This window comes from Peromyscus californicus, unplaced genomic scaffold (assembly GCF_007827085.1).
Source record: "Peromyscus californicus insignis strain IS unplaced genomic scaffold, ASM782708v3 Scaffold_12__1_contigs__length_115047231, whole genome shotgun sequence".
NCBI classification, from domain to species: Eukaryota; Metazoa; Chordata; class Mammalia; order Rodentia; family Cricetidae; genus Peromyscus; species Peromyscus californicus.
The window spans coordinates 50,856,045-50,875,693 of record NW_026294413.1 but is presented as its reverse complement, the minus strand read 5'-3'; the positions used below and the strand labels follow the sequence as shown (position 1 = coordinate 50,875,693).

The following is a 19,649-nucleotide window of genomic DNA, read 5'->3' as shown; positions in this document are numbered from 1 at the left end:
CCCTGTTCCGAAATTATCTATTCCCTCAGCAATTTTTGGTGTGCGCTGTTAATAACTGTAGCCGCCGGGTAGTACAGTGGCTTTCTTGAGCTTGCTCCTCCTAACTGAAACCTGATCACTAGCTCCCGTGTCCCTTTTCCCTAGTCCCAGTAACCACCGCTCTACTGTGCCGGTGGGACTTTTTAAAAGCTCCTTAAATTGAGATCCGTAAGTATCTGTCCGGTGCCTACTTTGCTCAACATCCTCCAGGTTCATTCCACATCGTCCCAAGTGACAGAATTTCCTTCATTTTAAAAACGGGACTGATCTCTGTGCCTTCCAACACCACACAATGAGGTCGGCCTCCTCCGGGATGGAGTTGGTAAGACTGGCCTAGCACCCGCCGGCTCTTGGTTTCGCAGCAGGCAGAAAAACCAACGCCTTTAAAATGTTAAGACCCTAAACCTGGAGAGGCATAGGTCGCCCGAAATCTGGGCACTAAGACAGAATGAGGGGTGCAGCACAGGGTCCTCACAGAGGCTGGGCTGCAGGTGGGGTCGCGGGTCCGAGCGGAGGAGGGGGGGGGAGGGGGGAGGAGGAGGAGCGCAGCGCGCAGCCCCCTCCCCTCTCTTGCTACCCCCCTCCCCTTCCCTCATTCCGCGGCAACTCTCCTCCCCTCCCCTCGTTTGTCTTCCCACTCCGCGGCCCCCTCCTCCCCGCACGGCTCAACTCGAGCGCTGCCCGCCGAGCCGGGCCGCTTCAGGGGGAGGCGCCAAGTCTCGGCTGTTCCCGGGCCCGGCCGAGCAGTCCCCGCTGCCGGCAGCGGAGCGGACGCGGAGCGGAGGTAAGCGTGCGTGTGGGCGGCGGGCGCGGGCGGGCCCCGGGGAACCCCGGCCGGGCGGGGAGGCCTCACCCTGCGCCGGCCCGGCTGCGCAGCCGCTGCCGGGGCTGGGCGCGCCTCCATTCCCACCCCAGGCCGCAGGCCGGGGCCCCGCGGCGCGCACGCGCGAGCCCGTGGACGAGGTCGATGGCGCGGTTCTAGGTTCACGTCCCTTTCCCGGGCCCTGGGACCACGCCGCGGTGCGCATGCGCGCAGGCCTGGCCGAGGGTCCATTTTTTTTTTTTTTTTTTTTTTTTTTTTTTTTTTTTTTTTTTTTGGCGTCGCCCCGAGGCCGCGAGGCTAGGATTCCCGCTTCCCGCTCGCGGTGGGGAGAGGAGGGAGGGCTGGGCCCCCGGGGGTCCCCAGCTACCGGTGCGCGAGCTAGCCGTGCTGTTCCCAGGGCTTTCCGCCCGGGACCGCCCCGCGGACTGAGGGGCGGCTCGCTTTCTTTGCAGGCCTCGGGTCGCCAAGGGGAGGGATGGCGGGGAAGGCCTGGCTCTGCATCCAGAGCCGCCCCAAGATTTTCAGCCTGCCGCTTGGGCCCTACTTCGGCCCGAAGTGGAGGGGTTTAGAGGTGGAAAACTTGCCCAGTGCCCCCTCCTTGGCGGAGATGGGACTTCCGCCTGAGTTGCAGACAGGTTTAGAGCCGACCCTTTGCCGTTGTTCTTTACAAGGTAAAGACCGAACCCGGACTGTAACAAAGGACACAAAAGTCAAGATGCTTTCTAGCGCACCCGGGCGGCTGCCCTGGCCGCCCGAACTAGGCTCGGTCACATGAGGCCACTTGGCGAGAGAGCCGTGAAAAACGGATTTCGTCAAGGTGGCCACGTTGGGAAGTTCCTAACTTGAAATAGTGGGCAAGTGGGCAGGGCCAGGTGTGGTCCGGTCTGTCACGGAACCATCCTGTCTCAGCTCCAGTCACCATTAAAGCCTTAGAAAGCTGAAGGGAGAGGCACACGTGTCTCCCTTTAGAGTAGCTTTCCATCCTGTCAGAACCGTTACTTGGTGACTTAATCCCTGCCATAGCCAAATAAAAGTGACCGAGTTCACGAACAGTCCTGCGGAACTTAGCTCTTTTGTCTTGCGATAGTCCACTGTTTACCAGTCATTGGGTTCCTCAGTTTTTGCACCTTCCCAGTGGAAGGCTGCCACCTTCCTGGGCAATGGCATGTAGTTAAGTCAGTTTCAAGAGGCCAGGGGCTACTATGGAGAGTGTCTAACAATGCCATTACTTCTGTGCCTTGTAGTCTTGTACGATGTCTTCTGGCACAGACATTTGGTAGCTGGAATAGAGTAACTGCTCAGAGACCCTGAATGCATTGGGTGCAATGTAACATCTTTGTTTCCCAATAATAGCTGCTCCATACACAATACCAAGTAGCAGGGCCACTAGAGTGACGCTTATCTTAAGCACAACACCACTCCCACCATGCAGGCCTTGTTGCTGTGTGGGGGCTTCCCGAGTGGACCCCACCATTCCAGAGCCTGTGCATTTGTTCCACGGTCACATGGCAGTCAGTGGACTTTAACATCTTGTGACAGTTGCATCACTTCAGAGAGAGAACTTTCCCATCTAAAATGGCCACTGTGCTCTGATTCTCCAACCTCTTATCCTGTCCTTGGCCTTGTAGCACCTGATGGCATCTGGTGTTATACACTTCTGTGGTTCTCTTGTGTCTGCCCCACAGTCAATACTACAGTCAAGGTGTTCGTTAACTATATGAGTGAAAGTTAGATTGAAATCTAACTTACGCCAGAGAGACTTTGTGCAGGACTTGGACCCGTGTGACACTTCTTTATTGCTGTCCTAGGTGTTTGGTGTTTAGCAGTTAATAAAAAGATCACTTTTCTCCGGTGCCTACATTCTTGTGAAAGTTGAGGAACAATCAACATCTAATACGTTTGCCAGAAAGTGTTAAATGCTCTAAAAAGTGGAATACGGATTGAGAGTGCAGAGGTGGGTTGTGATTTTTAACCACCTGGTGACTGTGGAAGGTGATATTTATGGTGGGATGAAAAGTCCTTTTAGGAGGAAATACTTCCATCCTGTCCTGCGGCCTGCAGCCCTGCCACTACGACAACAGATGTCACTGTCCTTTACAGTGTATAGAGAAGAGGTGAAAGTATCAGGATTTTTTGGCTTAACTCACCATAGCTAATGGAGACCAGAATCTTTCTCATAGAAGAGACTAACCAGATAACCACTATGGATGTGCTCCGAAAAACTATAGAGCCAACTTTCCATATCCTTACATTCTGTAACCACAGATTTAGCAAGCCTGGAATTGGAAAATATTAAGAGAGAACCTTTAGTGAACATACAGAATTTTGAAGGGTCATAATTAACTAAATAAGAAAGGATATCAACTTTAAAAATTTTTTTTTTCCTTTAAGACATGATTTCACTCTGTACTTTACTATCTCAGACTGTCCTGAAACAACTTACTAGGATCCTCCTGCTTCAGCTTCTCTAGTACTGAGGTTACAGGCACCAAGCCTGGAGGGATAGCAACCATCTACACAGCACTTACATCAGGTGTTACTTCTGTGTCTGGTTGCAGATACATAGGAAGGAGGGTGTGCCCTGGCTGTATGCATGCTACAGTTTCTGTAGGTGACTTGAACATTCACAGAGCATGGTATTGATGGAGTTTGGGTCCTGCAACGGTCCCACTGTACTCTGGTTTATTGTACAGTGCAATTGCTTCTTAATGTCCCCTGACATTAAGTCATGGGGACGACTAGTGTGATGTTATGTCATGATATTCAGTGATCTCTATTAGAGATTTTGTATGAGCCAGACAAGTCTCAGCAGCCTTGGCTCTTGACTTTAGAGGACTTAGAGAAAGACACTGATAGAGAGGAACTATTTTAGGAAAGTGGTTCCTCTGAGGTCTTTCATTGAAGTGAAGTAGATTCCAGACACTCCATGTTCAAGCATTAAGAGACGATTGCTCGAGAGGTATAGCTGTAGGGAGCTCTATTAACTTACTTTTATGCACAGGAGATGGTCATATTTAATTTCAGTTTTAACAGATCTGAAATGAAATTAAAATGCTTACTAGATACTGCTATTTTCAAGATTTATTTGGCATTACTACAGTCTAAAATTGTCCAGGAAAGGGAGATGTAGACAGAATTATCAGGGTGGCAGAGAGGCACTGAGACCTTCTGTTCACACTGAAAACAAGTGAATCCATGTGGGAATGCCCTCTTAAGCAGATCAGTTGCCCCGGTTGATCCTTCTAGCTTTCCTTATCTGGAAGGAACACTGTGTCTCTTTCATGTGGTGACCTCATCCTGACAATATGAGTTGAAATAATAGATCATTATACATCAGTCTGACACTGAAGTTTGTGTTTTTAATATCTTCAGCTTTGCTAACCCAGCCTGAGTCAATGTGCATTGTGTGCCCCCTCCCCCCATGCATTTTTGAGCTAACAAGTGCTCATGGCTGACAGCTAAACTGCAGTGTTTTCTGTATGATGCCAAATGTACACACAAGGATTCCCAAGGGAAACAAGTGGAGGTCAAAGGGTCTACTCTGCTCATGGGGTTCATGTTGAAGAGCCAGGGTTTTTAATAGGGTAATAGTTACCACATCTGTTAATAACTATTTAAGCATTGGATATATAAAAAAATTAAATCTTAGGTGGACTTACAAATGCTCTCTGTATCAGCTCAGGTCATTCACATAACAACGTAAAATGTATTTGTAGTTTATGTTGACTGTTTTCCCACTTGGAGATGACATTTTGTTATCAGTGTCATCAGTGTTGGCCTTCTCAGTAATCTGAAGACAACTACCAGCATTGCTGTGGGCTGATTTACCCCAAACCTCACTGTGAAATTTGGAAACCTTTTTGAAAACAAATAATTGGAACAACTGCTATGCACCACACAGTCAGTGTTCCGCTTTCCATAAGCATCAGGCAGCACCGTTTCCTTGGGGGTGCGCTGACTTTCTCACTCCTTGTGGTATAGTTCTGTCCACCTGTTCAGAAGCACCCCAGAGCAACCAGCAGCTAGTTAGATGTCCTACTGTTACTGTTTGTGACTGCCAGCATCTCAGTCAAGAAGAGCTGAATTATAACCAATGCAAGTGACAGTTGAGGCCATGCTTTATTACTTTATAGACTTACATTACCTGTAACTCAAGGATGGCACTAAGAAAAGACATGAATGATACTTTTTAATTACTCAGCAAGCATGCTTGGGGACCCCCATGGGCATTTATTTTGTCTGCAGCTACCTTACACTCTGATACCATAAACTGTGCCCCTCCCCCACTTTGCTTAACCCTTTCTTTGCCTCTTAACGAGTTTCTCAGATGGGAGAACTTGCCAGTAGCATTGAGGTATATATCACAAGGAAGGAAGCTTCTTATACATTACGTTCCTCAAGCGCGGCTTTAAAGCTGATCTCATGGAATTGAACTTAAAAACAACTCTTAGATTTCTCTGAGGACCCTCCCCCCCCTTATTTATTTTCTTCTGAGACCACTTCTTTTTTTTTTTTTTTTTTTTTTTTTGGTTTTTCGAGACAGGGTTTCTCTGTGTAGTTTTGCACCTTTCCTGGAACTCGCTCTGTAGCCCAGGCTGGCCTCGAACTCACAGAGATCCGCTTGGCTCTCCCTCCCGAGTGCTGGGATTAAAGGCGTGCGCCACCACCGCCAGGCCTGAGACCACTTCTAATAGATAACTATCAGCATTTAGAAGCCTCTGGTTAACCAGCCTATTAGCTCTTCAGGCTCTCCACAGCACTTGAGAGTTGGATCTTCCTGTCTTCATAGTACTGTTTTGTGTTTTGTTCTTTTACATATTTGTTTTCTACTCACTGGAAATACAGACAGTAATTAGGCAAATGAACCTGTGTTCTATAATCAGCTTAACTCCCTTACATGTCACTTATTTCCAAGCAATGTCCCACGTTGAGCTGTGGACACTCATTAATGCTGATTATTTCACTAACGGCCTGTATATACAGTTTATTCTTTGCTTTGTACAAGGATGTTAATTATCCTGTTGTCTGTGAGGATTAGGAAATGGTATGTTTGTCATGCATGTTGTAAAGACTTATCTTTTTATCTACTGGTCTTCGACTACATTCTTACTAACAATGTAGAGAAAACTCTCAAAATACAATATATTCAAACGAGTTGTCTGTCTCAAACAAGGGTAATTTAGAAATAAATCATTAAATGATACAAGTTTAAGAAAACAGCTGGAATAAAAAAAATCATGTGACAGATGATCCTACTTGATATTTATTTGGCTTTGAAGAATTACTAGTCAAACACTGGAATGCTAGTTCCTGAGTGTCCAGCTGCTGGCTTCTGAGTGTCCAGCTGCTGGCTCCTGAGTGTCCAGCTGTGAGTCTTGGAAGGCAGAGATAGGGACAAGAGCTTCCACTGATAGACAGTCTTCTTTCTCATTCTGGTTTGTAGATCAAATCGTGAGATCCCAGAATGTTATTTTTGTTACTTGAAACCAAATGAAATGTAGAGGCAACTATTTTGCAGAGCTTACTATGGAGAAGCATATTGCCTACAGCAGCAGATGGGGAGGCAGAACCAATGAAGTGACATGCAGTAGGACAGTTAGGGTACCCACTGTCATCCCTATCACAGGGGCCCACTTACGTTGTGACACTGTCACTGAAGAACTGCCCTCTACCTGCCTTCCAGAAGCACTGCCTTCCTGTGCAAAAAACAGGGACACCTGGAAGCCAGTTTAGAGCAGTTAGGGAAATCACTTGTGCTACCCTAGCATGACAGGTATTAAACATTTTTTTTTCTAGGTCAGATTCTCCTTGCCGGGCATGTATCACTCTATAGTATTAATTTACTTTTAAAATGGCAAAAGAAATCTTCGTGTATGAGTCATCATTATCAATATTTTATGAAATTCCTGTGTCCCTAGTAAAGGCAAAGTCCAAATGGTGGTACTCCGATTTTAATATTGGTTAACCTTATCCCCCTTACAGGTTGGGCTTGAACCAGCAATGTAGCTGAGAATGGCCTTGAACTCCTGAGTTTCCTGAGGACAGGGACTCTCAATAAACTACCTTGTGACTGGAAAAGTGGTAGTCTACAAATACATTGTTTTAATTACGTGGAGTCTTGTCTTTGGCATTGTTTTCATCAAAACTCTTCTGTGAGAATTCTCAGGAAAGCCTAGCCATGCATTATGTTGTCATCATATGACAAATGATGGATGTTTTCTCAGTGCTCTGAAGCTTTATCAAATGGTCTGTCATACCATTTGTATTATTTTGTGATGTAGGGCTTGTTCAACATTACTAAATCTAGAAATTTATTTTTAGATATTTATTTGTGGGGGGGGTGCACACAGAGACTGGAAGAAGGCATTGGATCTCTTGTAGCTGGAGTACAAGCATTTGTGAACTACCCAACATGGATGCTGGGAACCAAGCTCTGGTCCTCTGGGAGAACAGGACACACTCTTAACTGCTGGGCCATCTCCCCAGCCCCTAGAGAATTTATGTTAGTTGATAGAAGGTATGTCTATCCCTGTTGGTAGATTCTGCTGACCTGTGTACTCTTCCTTAGGAGTTTTCTCTGGTTTTCCTACTGCAGGGTACATCTAGGTTAGCTTTATTTTATTTTATTTTTTTAAACAGGGTGAAGTAATTTTAACATTTTTTTTTACATTGAAATATGATGGAATGACAGGGTGGTGAAGGGCAGAATAACAGCAGTATAAACAAAAAGATTCACTATCTCATGTAGGAGGGGTAAGAATTGTTTTATGAAATTTGTTTCAGTGATATATTAGTCATCTTTGTGTTGCTATGACAAAATGCCTGAGTGAAACCTTTACATTGAGGAAAGATTTACTTTAGTTCACAGTTTTAGACCTGTTGCTTTTGGACCGTGGCCAGGAAGCACATCATAGTGGGAATACATGGTGGAGCTGAACTGCTTACTTCTTGGCAGCCTGGAAATGGAAAGAGGAAAGGGCCAAGGATAAGATATACGATTAGGGCTGGAGAGGTGGCCCAGTAGTTAAGAGTACTGACTGCTCTTTCAAGGGACTTGGGTTCAATTCCCAGCACCCACGTGGCTACTCACAACCATTTTTTAACTCCAGGATCCAGCACCCTCTCCTGGCCACTGTGGGTACCAGGTATGAATGTGGTTCACAGACAAACATGCATATAAAAGAGCCATACACAAAATTAAATATACATACATACATATCCTTCCAGAGCATGCCCTCAGTAGCCTGTTTCCTCCAAATACTCCCTACCTCGTTTTTTGTTTTTTTTTTTTTAATGGTTTTTCAAGACAGTTTCTTTGTGTAGCCTTGGCTGTCCTAGAACTTGCTCTGTAAACAAGACAGGCCTTGAACTCACAGAGATCTGCCTGCCTCTAACTCCAGAGTGCTGGGATTAAAAGTGTGTGCCACCACTGCTTTTAGGACCTACCCCTTAAAGGTTTCCATCACCTTCCCGTAGCCCATGAAGCTAAGAGTCCAGCAATTAATCTCTTGATAAGGTTAGAGTCTTCACAATCCAATCACCTCCCAAAGTCCACCTCCAGATACTGTTGCACTCAGATACTGTTGAACACATGAGTTTTGGGGGAAACGTTTGAAATCCATACCATAACAGACTCCGTATATGTATCAAAAAAAACACCAACAAAAAAAGTTGTTGTGGTGATCCAAATACTGGAGTTGTTCTTTAGAGTGATTGAATTAATCTGTGTTCCTTTTAGCCTTATACAAGTATGCCTTTGTCTCCACTATCACTGGGCACTGTTCCGGATTAATTTCTGTGGGTCTAGTGGAAAAGGCTGAACTCACTGTGTTTGTGTTCCCATGATGATTCTGTGATGAAGTTGAGCAGCTTTCAGTGCGATTGCTGACTTGTGTGATTAGCCCGTACCCTGTCCCTTTAGTCCTTGGCAGCGGTCAGTTCTGTATGCTGCGACCGTCTGTCTTCTCCCATGCTGTGCAATATCTTACACTTTTTCACAGATCTCCTACTCTGTGGCCTATGCCATCATGTCTTTTTTAAGAAAGCTCTTGCTGAGTGAGAAGCATATGCCTATTAACATAGCATTGGGGAGGTTGATTCAGAAGGATTCCAAATTTGAAGGCAACCTGAGCTATACAGAAGAACCCTATCTCAATAACAAATGAAGAAGCAGAAGGAAATCTTCCTGTACTAGAGAAGTGGGAAGTTTGCCTTTCTTATATTTCATGTGCCTTCTCTTTTGTTGAAGAGTACAGTCAGACTTTATTTGGTGCCTGGGCATGGTGGTACATGTACGCAGGAGGCAGAGGCAGGTGGATCTAGAGTTCCATCTACAGAGTGGATTCCAGGTCAGTCAGGGCTACATAGTAAGGCCCTGGCTCCAAAACCAAACTCCCAAACCAACTTTCTTTAATATATATTTTTGCATATGTTTCATTGCTCACACTGTTAAAATCTTGTCTTGAAACTTATAAAAAATATTCGAAAGTTGCATCTTAAGTTTTTAATATTTTATATTTGAGTACCTCTACTGCTGATTTTTTATTATTAAAAATAATAGGAAATTAAAAAATAAAAGGAAAAAAGATTTTCCTTTAATAAATAATGGATTGTTAACTTTGGAAAATTGTTGTTCGAATCTTAGATGACCTTTTAATAAAAAAACCCGGTACCAGATATTGGGATAAAAACTGAAAGATCAGAGAAGCAGAGCAACCACAGCCACCACCGATTACCTCACCAACTCCTCAGCCGATCCTGTTTCCATGAATTCTCTGACTGAAATCCTCTGAGTCCTCACCCGAAAGGATCTCAGCTGAACTGCCTTAGTTCCTGTTTCCTCACACCTTAATATACCTTTCTCCACCCTGCTGTCACTTCCTGGGATTAAAGGCGTGTGTGCTTCCCAGTGCTGGGATTGAAGGTGTGCCACCACTGCCGGCTCTGTTTCCAGTGTGGCCTTGAGCTCACAGAGATCCAGATGATCCTATCCAAGTGATAGGATTAAGGGTGTGTGCCCCCCACCCCATGTCTAATCTAGTGACTGGCTCTGCCCTCTGATCCCTAGATAAGTTTATTAGGGTACACAATATATCGCCACAGAAAATAGAATATTCTCTTTTTTAAATTTCTCTAATAGAATTTATTTGTGTGTTTATATTTTCAGTCCTGTGAACTTTTCTAGAAGACAGCTTTACAAGGATCTAGAAGGACCAAATTCGGGGCTCCAGAACTCTCCAGCAACCAGGTACAGATGTTTATGGAAGGAGTGCTCCTAGCCATTGTATATAGAGTAAAAGTCTTTGAGATGGGCATAGGAAAACTTGATGATCCTTTCATCGGAGCAGGCAAATCAACTGTGGACTGTGATGTCATTATTTACAAGGTTCACGCTCGAGAACAACATTACAAAGAAACTGCAAAACAAATCTCAAAATGTTTTTGGTAATTTTGAATTTGGGTTAGGCACATTCATGGCTGCCCTCTGCCTCATGCTTGCGGCTGATGGGGGGCAGGTTGGACGTGCCTGCTTAGAGGGTCCAAGAGCAGCAGCTTTGGAAGCACGCCTCAGTTTCATTACAAGCCCCGATCTGACTGATGGTTCCATGGCCAGATTGCTGAAGCATCCTAAAATGGAGGCTGTGATTATGCCTCATTTTTATTATTACTCATCTGGATATTGCAAAAATGAAATGAGGTGCTGACCCACACTGTAAATGTCAGTGTTTCACACCATGAATGTGGTTTACAACGCTGATAATAATAGCATAAAAATCGTGCGGGTGACAGGTTGAGACAGCTCTAACTGCCACACACCGTACCCCAAGTGGTAGAAACTGGAGAAATCAACTTTCTCTGTCACATGTGCCACTTTGACATGGTGGAAAACAAGTTTGTTTTTTTTTTTTTTAAACAAAACTAGGAGATGTGTTTACATTATTTCATTATTAGTAATTAGTCTTGACATTATTTTTGAATTTTGACTAACACTGAATAACATGAAATTATGTTAATATTACAGTCAATTCTAATTGGCTCTTATAACTATTTCCTCTTTGAATGTGTAGTTTCCATATGCTATGCATACAGTTACGGTTTAACCTGACCAGTTCAATAAACAGAGTGGACTCTTTTTATCAAGGTTTTTTAAGAAATTGATTACACTTACAGTGATCAAAGAAAGATACTGAAAGGAGTCATTTTTTTTTCTAATTAAAAATACTCAGGATTCCTAATCACTGATCTTAGCACATATGAGTGACCCCCCACTGCTAGCCATGGGAGACCTAAGGGGTGGTGAGGGCGGTTATCTCTGTGTTTGCTCCTTTTTCTTCTCCCCATCCCCTCCTCCCCGCCTTTGAATTCTTTTCCTCTGTTCTTCTCTTCCTCATCATTCTCTCTCTTGTCTCTTCTTTCTGTTTCTGTGACGCTGGCATTGAACTGGAACCTCTACGTGCTAACCCAGTGCACTCTCATAGAGCTGTGCCCCTAAGCCCAACTGTCTCTTCTTCTTCTAGTAAATTTAGGGTTAAATGTGCGCAAAGTGTTTTCCAGTTAGGGTGATGCTGAGGGCCCCCTTAAATCCTTAGGCTAGGGATTGTAGGTCAGTGGTAGGATACTCGCTCTGTGTCGGCAAGATCCCAGATTTGATCCCCAGCAAGGGGGTGTGGGAGGGTACCTCAGTGGGCATGCCAGCTCCCAATATCTGGTTCTATTTCCCAGTACTCGGAACATTTACATTACGTTCTATTCTGAGTAATACATGGTTATAGTAACAAGCAGATTGTGATCTCCTCTCTGAAAGAGCTTGCCAATCAATAGAGAGAAGTCACCCAAGAATAATTGACGTGAGGAAGACTCTGTGCATTCTTGAGGTTGCAAAGAGAAGTGCTGTGGAACTACAGAGGGCCCAGCCTGTGTGAAGACCAGTCAGGAGACACAACAGTAGATTAGGATTTCAGTAGATATGCCAAAGTGCTGTAATGTGTGATGTTGATTAAATATGGCAACATGTTTTTCCAGATCAAATCATGTAAATTTACAAGATAAAAACTTGAAGTGATCGCTTTTAGTTTTGATTTTGAGTAGGCAAATAGTTTAACCCTGAATTTCATGTCCAGTTCCTAAGTGAGCTTTTAAATATAAGCATGTCTTTTTAAAATTGAAACATTAGAAATAATATTTACTATTCATTGTCCTCATTTTAAATTCAGATTTTCTGAATGCATTATTCTCTATAAGACCTACTTACAATTGGGGAAAAAAATTGAGGAAAATTTCATCAAGAACGTATAAAACATTGATAAGGGCCATGGTGACATTTGGCCCAGTTTGATTTTTTGTTTTGTTTTGTTTTTCAGCACAGAGTTTCACTGTGTAAACAGCCTTGGCTGCCCTGGAACTCGCTCTGTAGAACAGGCTGGCCTCGAACTCACAGAGAAGCGCCTGCCTCTGCCTCCTGAGTGCTGGGATGGAAGGCATGCAGTCCCATTGCCTGGCTTGATGTGTGTGTGTGTGTGTGTGTGTGTGTGTGTGTGTGTGTGTGTGTGTGTATGTATGTGTGTATGTGTATGTGTATGTTCTGAGAGAGGGTTTCTCTGTGTAGCCCTAGCTGTCCTGGAAGTCACTCTGTAGACCAGGCTGGGCTCTGTTTCCCAAGTGCTAGGATTAAAGGCATGTGCCATTTTTAGTCTGTCTTTTTCCAGTTCTAGTTCTATTGCAGCAAATACCAGGTGAAACTGTAATAAAAAGCTCGCAATGCGCATTGCATTTAAGTAATTGGAGCAAACCTAATAAATCAGACAACAATAAATGTTACTAAATACAGTTTTATTAAGTTGGCTTTTGGAGGGACACACTGCTTTGTTTATATTGTTTTTAGCTCTGGGCTAGCTAGTGTGTAATGGCTGAACCATAGTGAATATCCCGCACGTCTTCCATAGGGCTGCCCCTGCTGTCCCTTGGATGTGACAGCAGGAAGTTGCTAAGGAAAGAATATTCAGTGATCTTGTTCCATACTTGATGGCTTTTGTTTCAGACTTTTTTGTTGTTGCTAAAGTCCAGGACAACAAAGCTGCATTCATTCATTCATTCATCTATTTGTTCATTCATTTTATTCATCTGTTTCATTCATTTCTCCTTTGTTTTTTCCAGCTTAGCAGATCATACATCCTTCAGGAGCTGAGAATTCATAAGTCTGGTCTTCACCGTGGTGATTGGAACTTTCCAGTCTCAGAAAAGTTGGCCAAGGTCTAGAATTTGTTTTTCCCAATCAAAGCAAAGTCATCTGTGAGATGGAAGTTTCTGCTAATTTCCTTTTAGATAGAAGGACCTCTGTTCTGCGATGACCGTCCCAGACTTCAAGAGGATGGTTCTCTTAAGAGTTCCTGAACATTGAAAACTACTTGTAGGGCTTAGAGCTGTTGACTCCCATGCTAAAGGCTTAGTTCCTCTGTCACCCACTCACCATCTGGGGACTTCTTTCCCTGTTAATTAGGAGTAAAGTCATTTTGTTCGTTTGGTACTAGGTCTTGCTTTGTTGCCTAGGCTTCTTTCTAATTCCTTAGCCTCCCAAATGCTGGGAATACAGGCCCCTGCTTACTAAAGCAGTTTTCTGTGTCCCTTCATCTGGCATGGGCTCCTGATTTTACCACATACTTTTTCCCTAGGGACTGCACAGGACTGAGTCCATATGGAAGAAGAACTGCCTGGTTTCTGTGGAGAAAGTGGCCAGGTTAGAAAAAAAGCATGCCTTATAGTGTATTTTTTTGCATGAACCATATCTGTTGTTCACATGATTAGAAGAGCAATGAGATCATCTAAGTCTTCCTTGGAGAGGCTGCAGTGTGGTACCTGACATACCAATAATAATTGATTGGGGGATATAGGATGTGGACAGGGCCAGCAAGGAACAGATGCTACCTGGGGGTTGAGGAAGGGCTCCCTAGGATGGTGGCATTTTAACTTGGTAAGGAATACAGACTTCTGCTCACAGATGATGACCTGTAAAAGGCTTTGTTTAAATAATGTTTATTCCTTTCCCAAATATTGAAAAACACTGAAAAAAAATAGTCATAGAAGATATGCTTCCAACTCATCGTGCTCTTTTATTTTCCATCACATCTGAACATTACAGTCAACCAGCTTAAGTCTATACAGTATCCAATGAATATTGTTTCCCATGCAGTATCCAGTGGGATACTGTTTCCCATCCAGGATCCAGTGGATATTGTTTCTCATCCAGGATCCAGTGGATATTGTTTCCCATCCAGGATCCAGTGGATATTGTTTCCCATCCAGTATCCAGTGGATATTGTTTTTTCAACCAGTATCCAGTGAATATTATTCCCCCATCCTGTATCCAGTGGATATTGTTTCATATCTTTCAGCCTGCCTGTTGATTGCTATCTTGTGTCATGTTAAATTTACAAAGTATCTGCTCATCTCCATAAAACAGTTTAATATTGACTGTTACTTTCTTTTGTCTTCTTTCTACTTTAGGAAATAAAAAAGGTAAAATTCAATAAATTATAATAATTATACACAAAACAGCCAAACTTGAAATTTTACCACATGCTGACACGAATATTTGTGTGTGAACCCTTGCAGGAATTTGTAAAAGTAGCTTAAAAACTAATGATAGAGCCAAGAGACTTATAAAATATAGTAGAGGACTCTCTGGAGAGATGGCTCAACAATCATGAGTGCTTGTTGGTCTTGCCGAGGACCAGAGTTTGATTCGCGTGTGCGCACACGTGTACACACACAAAAGGTGTTAATAAAAAAATTCCTAATTCCTCCTGGGAACAGATTTCATAAAGTTAAATAAATGAATTCACATAGTCAGCAGTGAATTTACCTTATTACGTATAAAATGTTGCAGCTAGGAAATCCTCAACAAGTAAAGTGTTGCATTTTTTTAGACATTGTTTTACTAAACATGCCCAACATGTCGCTTTGATTTTCCTATATAGGCTGTATTTTAACGGAATTGTAACAGCTTGCCAGTTTGCTGTGGTCATGTGCAGTGTGGTCACTCAGTGGATTTCTCAGTGGATACAGCGTCTGTTTGTTCCAGACCACACAATGAGACTAACAGGATGTGTCTTAGTCTCTAATTCATGGCAGGTGCATTTCCTGTATTATGTTTTCCTTGATAGAGTATTAACATCTCATTACATTTTGCAAAGAGATGCCAGCTACTGGTAGGGGTGGTGGATAGGATGTGACTGGAGAAGTACAGGAACAGCTCAGGACGTGGTTGTTTAGTCAGGCGGCTACCTGGATCACCCTGGAACTGAATTTAACAGACACCATCTTAATGGTGACGATTGCAAGGCTCTCTATTTCCTTGAAGAGTTTAGTTCTCCACATTTTCTTGCTCATGACCAGTTGTCCTCTTTACGGTTTCTGTTTTGTGAAACAACATTATGACCGTAAGCAACTTAGGGAGAAGAGGGTTTGTTTTGGCTTGCACTTCCACATCACAGACCATCGCTGGGAAAGCAAGGGCAGGAACGCAGTGCAAGAACTTGAAGGCAGGAGCTGATGCAGAGGCCATGAAGCGGTGCTGCTTACTGGCTTGCTCCTGACTTGCCCAGTTTGTTTTCTTATATACCCCAGGACCTCCTGCCCAGCAGTGGCACCACCTACAATAGGCTGGGACCTCCCACATCAGTCATAAGACGTGCTCACAAGCCAATCCTATGGAGACATTTTCTTGATTTAAGATTTCCTCTTCACAGATGACCCTACCTATTGTGTCAAGTTGATATAAAAACTAGCCAGCACACAAGCTCTTCAGTTAATCCCTCACCTGACAGTGGGCATAGAGCAGGTAGAAGACATTTCTAGCACACAGAATGGTTGACAGATGATCAAGGCTCCTACATGTGCTGTGCAGTACATCTTTGTACATTGTTTCTTGAGTGTCCTGGAACAAAATGCTATAATTCCATGAAACTACTATTAAATATTTTCTCCAAAATGTATTTGCATTTATAAATTAAGCTATCAGTTCCCTATGTAATAGTTTTCTCACAGACTTAAATAATACACTTGTGATGACTGTTGCCAAGCATCTAGTTGTCTGACAGATTTGAAAAGCAATATATCCCCTTGTCTGGTGTACGCAGGCTGTTTGTGGCTACTTCCCATTAGATTGTGACCTCCAAGGAGGGCATGGCATTGTCTTATTTTTGTCTTTAATTCAGTAATTCTACCATAGCTGATATTCTCCTGCTCAGCAGCATCTCATAATAAATATAGGACTGCAGATTGCATAAACCTCATTCACACTTTGGAATCCCATTGGTCAGAATCATGGGCTGGGTACTGTGTGCAACTGTACAGGTGGACCAAGGGAAAATGTTCAAGCTTTTGATTTGTACAGAAGTGTTTAGGAACTGGTTGGAATTTACCATTCAATTCTCAGTATTCATGAAACTACTTGATATTGTAGCAAAGGACAGGATCAAATCCAAAAACATGCTTGAAAGGAGAAACAGCTGAGGTAGTAAGTAAGCAGTCATTGTATCTTGGCAGTGCAGGCCGAGCAGCCATTAAGGGCTCTGTGAGTGTGCTGCACAGACTTGAGGCCCCCAGCACTGTGCCTTCTTAGGGGAACTACATCACTCAGGTGATGTGGGCACATGGGCCTCTGTCTGTTCTCACCTACCTTGAAGGGACTGATCTTGTGGGATTATGTGGCGAAATCTATGGTCTGATAATGTGAAGACTAGAGATAATATAGAAAAACTGTAGAAGACCATTAATAACATCTCCTTTAGATTCTTTATGCCACATTTCAAACTTTATTCTTCTTAAAATTTACAGAAGGAAAAAAATAAAGCAGAGCTTTCCTTCATGGTATGAGGAGATAATATAGAAAAACTGTAGAAGACCATTAATAACATCTCCTTTAGATTCTTTATGCCACATTTCAAACTTTATTCTTCTTAAAATTTACAGAAGGAAAAAAATAAAGCAGAGATTCCTTCATGGTATGAGGAGGTAGGTAATTTAAAACAGATGCTTAGACTAAAATCTCATATCACAGTTCTATGTCCAGCTTTGACAGTAAACAAAGTGTCTCTAAGAAAGAATTCTCTTTTACCTAAAAACTCTGATTTCCAAATTAATACAACACTACCATATAAAGTCTTCAGTTTCCTGAAATAGCCACAATGAAAGTAGGGACCTGTTCTATACATCCATACAATTGCAGCTTCTTGTAGATGTGAGATGTCAGGTTAGTTGGTTTTTCAAGACAGGGTTTCTCTGTGTAGCCTTGGCTGTCCTGGAACTCGCTCTGTAGACCAGGCTAGCCTTGAGTTCAGGGATCCACCTGCCTCTGCCTCCCAAGTGCTGGAATCAAAGGCCTGTACCACCACCACCTGGCCCTTAAGACAGTTTTAATCAGAATTTACTGTATACTTGCCATCATTCACAACAGCAATGGTGTGGTGATGAAGGAGGCTGCCCCTGGTTTTTTGCTCAAGACTGTGCTAGACAGTCTGTAAAAGCCCCAGAGTACCACAGTAATGAGGGTGGGTGCCTGCAGGCCAGCCCAGACAGGCTCGCTGGCCTCCAAGGTGGAGGGATAAATGCTTTCTCAGATTGGAAACAAGCAAGTGGCTGGCCTCTCAGATCTTCTTAGTAAGGTTTGTTTAACAGCTAGTGAGAAAGAGCTCAGAAAATCTTTACTCTTTTAAATTAAATATGAGTTTGGTGTTTTTTTCTGGAAAATACTTAAAAATATCATTCGATGGAATAAGGGCTGTTATATTTACAAAATATATGCATATTTTTAAAATTCAAAACTTAAATGAAGGAACTCTGGCCATCTCAAGTGAGGCAGACATGGCTCTGGCAGGCCTTGCCCTTCTCCCCCATTCCCGCTGCCTTGCTAAACCATTAGATTACATCCCTAAAGCTGGCCACCAAGGTCTGTTCCTTTATTTGGCAATCTCCTCTCCTCCTGAGGCTGACTGCTTAGGTCCAGCTAATCAAAGTATTGAAGTCCAGCAATCAAAAGCCCCCTTTGGTTCACCTAATTAACATACCCAACCAAAACATTCCACAGTATCCTAGCCCGTCCTGACACAGGCCTTCCCATTTTCTCTTCTTAAAAATGACACCTGCAGGGTCATTTGCTGCTGTTTTTCTGCCTGAGTCAGAAAGCAGCCACTTTTTTTTTTTTTTTTTTTTTTTTTTTTGGTTTTTCGAGACAGGGTTTCTCTGAGTAGCTTTGCACCTTTCCTGGAACTCACTTGGTAGCCCAGGCTGGCCTCGAACTCACAGAGATCCACCTGCCTCTGCCTCCCGAGTGCTGGGATTAAAGGCGTGCACCACCACCGCCCGGCAGAAAGCAGCCACTTTAACTTTGCCTCCCCGCTTAATAAAAGATGTCTCTGTGAAAACAGGCATTTGGGTGTGGTTTGTGCCTAACCCAGGGTCCAGGAGGGAACACCCGCTGTTTGAGGGTCTCCTTCATTAATTGAGTAAGTAAGTGTCTCCATTTTACAGATAAATAACAACTGTCTTTGAAGACCACTTTGGAGAGTGCACACGATCATGAAGTTATCTTGCACTGTTGAGGTTTTCATGGCCCGCCAAGATTATGTGCCTAAGTCCAAAACCAAGACCTCAGAGTGCAATCAGTTCATATGGAGACTAGGTCATTGAAGAAGTAATTAGCTTAGTTAAGATGAGTCATTAAAGCTAGCCCTAATCCAGTCTGACTTATGTGTTTATTAGAAGGGGAATATTGGACACAGGTCCACATCTGCAGGCAGTGCAGACAGACAGAGGGAAGAGAGCCCTCTGCAAGCCAAGAAGGGGAGCCTGGACTAGATCTTTCCCTGACAGCTCTTGGAAGGCAAGCTAGCTGACACCTTGACTTGCGACTTTTGAGTCTCCGAAAGTGTTAATACACGTAGTTGTTTCTGCCAGCTAGCTGTGGCTGTCAGTGCTAATGAGCACGTAAGCTACCTAGATGGTTCTCCATGCTATGGTTGGTTTGAGTGTCAACTTGTCACATGTTAGAATCACTTGAGTAGGAAGCCTCACCTGAAGAAGCATCCTGATGGCCTTGATTGATGTGGGAAGGCCCACCCTGATAGTGGGTGGCATCTACAGGTAGCAGACTAGATAAAGAGCTATTTCCCTTCATGCTCCTTGGCTTTCCCTCTGCCACCAAGTTGATTTGTCCCGCCGCCGCTGCTGAGTCCTCTGAGAAGAACCAGGGTTTCCAGGCTTCCGTTATGGACTAGGGACCACTGGTTCTCCAGGAACTTCTTGTGCTTCCAGTGTCTGATTGGGACTACTGAGTCCACACCTTGTGGACTGAATAACTACTGGTTTTTGCCTCCCAGTGAGTGTTTGGGAAGCTGAACATGTGGTCCATGAGGAGGTGCACTGCACCAGGAGAACCTAATGAGCTTGATAATGTATTCAAGCAGAAGTCTGGAGAGTGTGTGTGGCAGTGGACTTTAAGGGTGTGGGATAATGGTAGGAGGAACAGAGAATGAATCAAGCTGAGTTTGTCAATATGAGCCCATTGAACAGAGATTCTCGGTTTACTATTGAACCTTGCACAGGTTTTTTTTAAAAAGGTACCAAGGGTCTATTTGATTGGTTAGTTGAACTATTTGGGGAAAGGTGGTCTACTGAGAATGGGACTGATATTCTTGTTTTATTGTTAATAAAGGAATTTTACGGTGTAGGGAAACTGGATTCCCTGCTTAAAACCTAATCCTCCACAATGTGCGGGCCCAGAAGACATGCC

The 19,649-nt window shown here is 43.6% G+C and overlaps 1 protein-coding gene across 12 annotated transcripts in view; it reads left to right on the top strand.

The window, feature by feature from the left end:
* Positions 1 to 343: 343 nt before the first annotated feature.
* Positions 344 to 19,649, top strand: part of Rcbtb2 (RCC1 and BTB domain containing protein 2) — a 60,865-nt gene continuing 41,559 nt past the window's right edge. For 2 of the 12 annotated variants that reach the window (XM_052732776.1, XM_052732775.1), the window contains exons 1-5: positions 622 to 823; positions 10,029 to 10,109; positions 13,016 to 13,111; positions 13,531 to 13,595; positions 14,836 to 14,989. In XM_052732776.1, coding sequence (XP_052588736.1) covers positions 14,882 to 14,989 — 108 coding nt within the window. In that variant the 5' untranslated portion in view covers positions 622 to 823; positions 10,029 to 10,109; positions 13,016 to 13,111; positions 13,531 to 13,595; positions 14,836 to 14,881. Of the gene's footprint in view, positions 362 to 621; positions 824 to 1,335; positions 1,534 to 10,028; positions 10,110 to 13,015; positions 13,112 to 13,530; positions 13,596 to 14,835; positions 14,990 to 19,649 lie in introns of those variants that run through there. The other 10 variants (XM_052732770.1, XM_052732779.1, XM_052732767.1 and 7 more) reach the window with 10 other exon arrangements.